The sequence below is a fragment of the Juglans regia genome, chromosome 12 (genome assembly GCF_001411555.2).
Source record: "Juglans regia cultivar Chandler chromosome 12, Walnut 2.0, whole genome shotgun sequence".
Lineage (NCBI taxonomy): Eukaryota > Viridiplantae > Streptophyta > Magnoliopsida > Fagales > Juglandaceae > Juglans > Juglans regia.
Genome location: NC_049912.1, coordinates 21068004 through 21074003, shown reverse-complemented (window position 1 = coordinate 21074003; position 6000 = coordinate 21068004). Strand labels below are relative to the sequence as shown.

Here is a 6000-nt window from a genome sequence, read left to right as displayed (position 1 = left end):
CACTTTGAAAGTTTTTCCTTCGAACCAGATCATGAGTACTAGCTAGAATGAGTTAGAGTACTAGTCAGTACTTCCCTATCCAACATCTTAAGATTGTGTTTGGGTAGTGAGGTGATATAAGATATTATTTGAATAGAATAAAAAGGTAATGATAAAATATTAAATAATAATGAATAGTAGTAAAAATAGTGAAAAGTATGTGAAAGTCAATAATAAAATAATTAATAGTAGTGGAGTGTTCTCACAACACTGCACTACCCAATTTGGGTTTTTTAGTTTTTCACAACTCATCATGTTCATGTGTGAAATCAAGACTTGGTCTCGTTTGTTTTCACAACTCGTATCATCTCATCTAATCATTATAACTTTCCTTAACTTCCACACAAAATTAAATAAACAATTTAACTTTTTCAAAACTCAAAATAAAAATAATATTAAAAAAATATATTCTAACATTTTATTCAACTTTCTATTTTTATCTCAATTGATTTCATCTCATCTGTAAAAAATAAACTAAAGATTCCTCAATTAATTAATGACCTAGGTTTTGGTTGTTTGCCAAATAACAGCATGCATTTTCATTGGTTCGTCTACATACAATTACATATCTAAAAGAGCTAACTGAATTATTTTACAGGTCTCGCTAGAACTCTTTGCTAAAAAATAATTGGAATCCATCATATAAAAAGATAAATTTTTGAGTGATTAATTTATACTTTTTTCAAAATACTTGTTCAAGACTTGCACGCCCTCAATTTATATTTATTAGCATTACAGAAAAATAATAAAGAAAGAGAGATCAGGGACAGATCAAAGAAATGATCTATTATATATAAAACCAAACAAAAATTGATTAATAGTACTAACCAATAACGTACGTATTTTACATATGAATATTATAAAATGCGTGATTCTTTGGAATTTATTAAGTCGTTTGATCCAGTTTTTATTCTGATGTCTAATGTCTATCACAAGTCTAATCGTACGTGCTCGATCCCCACTTAATTAGAAAGAAATAATAGTTCAGGAATGATCATGATCACTTGTTTAAATATCAGTGACAAGGCCGGGGCATCATTAACCAAGCTACATTATATAGACTAATTAAAGTCAGATGGGACGTACGTATAAGTTAAGGATCTTTAATTTATTATATGGAAGTAGTACTACTTAATTAAGTCTTAATTCTGATCCAATATTCTGAAGATCATGAGCAATACGTCTAGATTACCAAACAATTAGCTAGGGATAGTGTTAATGGAATATCGGATCAGAAATTATCATTCATTAAGAATATCATGCTTTCTTGATGGAACATGAATCTTAGCAAGAATATAGTTGCTTGATAATTTATCTACTTATAATTAATTAGAGATATATATATATATTAATATCGGAGATTAATATTATAATATATATATCCATTTTCATTGAAAAAAAAAATCAGCTAGTTAATTAATCATCATGTCACATATATTATACATATTATATACTTGTCAGGAAATTTAATATATGGTTTATAATTGGATTATTGACACTAATTATTTTCTCAGCACTAATTAGCTGTACATGATGATCAGCTAATTAAATAGAATATTCTTGATAAAGAATTTCTCGCAATTGACTAATTTTGAGAGTATATTCTACGCCCTAATAATTAATTACGTGTCACGTACATGTCAAGAAGAAATTTCTCTATTTAATTGTTATCTTTCATGCATGTTATACGTACGTGCATGATCAATTAATTAGAGTATATCAAGGGAATATTGAAGCACGTACTGTCGAGAATACTTAATTAAAGATCATGATCATTAGAATCTCGAGAAGGAAAACAAAAGGCATTAATCTTGATACATGATAATATTATATATTAATTACAACTGAAAATCTTAATAAAAAATCTGCATGCAGAAGTACTCCTGTGCATGCAGTAACATGAGTTATTAGTTCATATATATTAGTTGTTGTAGAACTAGTACATCATGACTTACGGACTCTATTATATATAGATTGTTTGTCAATACGTACGTACGACATTGCCGCGGCCGGATGGAAGAACAAAAAAGTAAAGGGGGGAAATTAAGAAAACAAGCGAGTTATAATTAAATAACCTTATTAATTGGAAATTACTACGTACGTACGTATGTACTAGTACTAGGGTTGTACGTGTATGCCGGAGGCAAATTGCTGCTGCATGTTGCTAATTTTAAAGCCATATAGCTCCGGCTTCTTTGAGCATTTTCTTTAGATTCCCATTGAGCTGAAGGGTCATGATCGTGTTTGCAGAGCCCACAAATTTACCCCCAATGAACACTGCTGGAACTGAGGGGTTGCATCCGAGCCGCATGATCAGAGCCCTTTCCATTTCCTTCCCTGTGGGTTCCTCATCGAGTTCACAAATTGCAGGGCTGACTCCTTGCTCGTAAAATAGCCTTTTGATTGCATGGCACATGCAGCAGGAGCTCTTGCTGAATATCACCACTGCCTTCTGTGATGCGACTTTCACAATGCGATCCATTACTCGTACGTACGTAGCTAGAGAGCTGCCCTTGCTCGACCGCGATGAAAGATCCGCGATATATATATGTGTATATATATATATATATGTACGTGATCTCTTTCTGGATATCCTAACAAATAGCGAAGTAGAGATGATCTAGGCCGGTTGTGATTGAAGTTCTGAAATTCTGGTGGGAATGCGAGAAAATACGGTAGAAATTAAGTAATATTGCAGATACAGGCTATAGCTAGCAGCAGTTTAATTGGTTTGTGATGGAAATGAAGTTCTAGCTCAAGGGCCTTTTATAGAAACGTCAAGGGAGATCAGCTAGCAAAGGTGGTGGATTTTAACGTACTTGCATATAAAAGTACTTTACTTAATCGGAAGCAAGAAATTAATGGAGGGATGAAAAGGTGAAGGTTCCATTGGATATAATCTGGGTTTGGCAGGGGCCCAAAATCAGCATCGATAGCGACATGTGTGGCTTGCTGCTAACAATCTTACCCAGTTGTTCCAAGAATCTATCAAGCTAGCTAATAGAGATAAGCTAGCCAGACGACGCTGCCGAAAGTACTGGAATATCATGACTAGCGAAGGAAAAAGTGGCTAGCTAGTATTATGCAGCGTACGGTACACTAGCGTTTTTGTGAATTTAAAAATTGCATGACCCAGCTCGAATATATACGTTAATGTGAGATCAGGCCGCTATGTGGGTGGGGAATGTCAACTTTTGGTTAAAATGACGATGGCTTTGGGACAAGCTAGCTAGCTAGATAGATCAGGCTGAAAGATCGATGCAGTCACACAGATCATGACGATCATGTGCGCGTATATCATTTTTTTTTTTTTGCAAATTTTGCATAAAGTTTTTGAGCTTTAGATGATGTGTTATATGTAGAATTAAGTACTATATAACTAGCACCATTTATATTATATATATATATATATCAAAGTTAAAGGAGATTATAATTAAGAAAGTGGGGGAATATAAAGAATAACAGGCATGAGCCATATATAGATTTATCACTAAAAAAAATGCTTATAATTTGTAGTCAATTATAATTAGTTATGAAAATGACTATTTTTTATTAAAATAATTCAATTTTCATTGCAAAAAATCATTTTTTTTCTATTCTCGTCTCAAAGAATTAACTCGTTACAAATATTAATTTATGAATAATTTATTAGTTCGGATAGCCCGAAAGTTGGGTGGATATTAGAGAGACAGGAAGGTACTGATGATGATGATCAGGATATATATGGAAGCTGGAAAAAGAGAGGGAGAAACAATGGGAAGTGTATCTCCGCAAATGGTTTTGGTAGAAGGAAAGGAAGATAATATTGAAGGATGAGAGCAGTACGTACATGTACTCACTCACACACAATCATGCATTAATTCGCTCAATTTATCATGTTAATATAATGTTTCATGATATATTATAGATTGAATTTCATTCGAGATTGATTAATTAATTATTAATTATTCCCACCGGGCTTATAAAGTACTACAAATTGTGCATGTAGCACTGTGCATGCCGCATATATATCTAATTATTTTTTGGATGACAGAGAATTACGACCAGTACCCGGTCACAGTAGTAGTAGATCTAGAGCTAGCCCTTAAGATTCATCTATAAAATTTAAATTCCGACTGACACAGCAACACACCAGTACCACATGACCATATGATCATACTGTATATCTCATGACTGGGCATGATGCATGCATGCTAGCTGCTGCCATGCCATGCATCGTTTAGTACAACACTGATGATCGATCAGCTTCCGAGATAATAATTAAGCAGATCATGTGATCGTCTATATATATATATATATATAGGTCTATAAAGTGCAAAGGAATCGTAGATTAATTTTATTTGTAAAAAGTTTTGGTGATCATGACAATATATACTTCGAAGCTCGAATTTTTATATATAATGATTTGAAATAAAATATATTTTAAATATTGGAAAGATCATAGGAGCTAGGGATTCACACATTCCACTCTTTCACATGTTATATATATATAATTAGCTAGTATGAATTATATAATCAATCATATATATATATATATATATGTCGCACATTACTCTATTTGATGATAGAGTAAGCAAATTAAATTATGAAAAAGTTGCCATGCATATATGCATGAGAATATCGATGATCCGTTCGCGTGTTAAATAATGATGGATATTAGCTATCTAGCGTCGACATCCGAAACCATTTCTAGGAGATCGATCTATATCATGCATATTGCACCAAGATCAACAGCGAGAATCGCAATCCATGATCATGTAGAATAAATAAAACCATTACAACAGAAATTAAACATGTGAAAACTAATTAATTAGTCTCTGAATAGAAATTATCTATGGATATATACGATCTCTTTATTGGTAATATTTTGTTCCATAATCGAAATGACCTGAGTGTAGTGATAGAATTTTCTTCTTTCTGCAGCTTGCTAGCTTTAGATTTTGGATGGAGATGCATGTATTCTTTCTGTTTCGTATCTACAAAAGCTAGCAATAAAGGCAAAGAGTATAAAATAAGGTTCTTTAGCCTCTGATCTCTCTCTCTCTCTCTCTCTCTCTCTCTCTCTTTGTGGGAATAATAGGAAAGCAATTTGTACAGGTCTGTACCTCACCAACCCATGAAAACCTAATACATGTGATCGATGCCAGGACCCGTCCTCGCATTCTTCTTTATCTTCATGCGCTTAAAAGTTGACATTCTTTCTCCACCCGGCCTTGGGGCCTAGCTGGCCTCCGTCCCACACGCTTGTCTGTAATTATAGTGGACCCTTTTTTTTTTTTTTTCATTTTTTCTACGTGCATCTCGATCGTACCCATGTCATGTCCTACGATTCTCATGCGCATGTCGCCGGCCATGATCATCTCTCACCTCCGATTCTCATACCACTGTACAATATTACTACGTATCACTTGCACTACATTATGCATGCATGGTACATAATACCCGTGCATGCATGGGATCGGTGTATGCATAATGCTTGTGATTAGCCGCGAGAATCAGAAGATCATGATAGATAAATACGAGAACGTACTACTCTATGTTACGTACGAAGTAACCCCCACAAATAAACTGTCCCTTGGCCTTCGAATTGGGCCGGTTTTGCACGAGGCACTATCTATATTCTCCTCCTTTGAATATAATGGCCGTTTCCTGCATGCATATATATGCTTTTTTGTTGCAAGTCACTGCATGCTATCGTGGCAACATGATGAAATTTATGGGCCTAACTCATCTCATAAAACCGGTTATATAAGAGAGGATTGCTCATTACTTATAAACATGCCCAAGACCTTGTCCACAGCCAATGTGGGATTATTCCTCAACACCCTCCCTCACGTGCAGGCCAGTATTTTTTCTGGTCCTTGTCACGGGGTAAATAGTGTGGGCCCCCATTTGTCCTGTGGCAGGCTCTGATACCATGATGAAATTCATGGACCTAACTCATCTCATAAAACCGGTTAT

General features: G+C 34.4%; 1 protein-coding gene across 1 annotated transcript; it reads right to left on the bottom strand.

Annotated features, from left to right (window-relative positions):
* Positions 1–2082: 2082 nt before the first annotated feature.
* On the bottom strand, positions 2083–2643 carry LOC109005958 (monothiol glutaredoxin-S10-like). Its single transcript, XM_018985075.2, has one exon. The coding sequence runs from the start codon at positions 2519–2521 to the stop codon at positions 2210–2212; it is 312 nt and encodes a 103-aa protein (XP_018840620.1). The 5' UTR covers positions 2522–2643; the 3' UTR covers positions 2083–2209.
* Positions 2644–6000: the final 3357 nt, after the last annotated feature.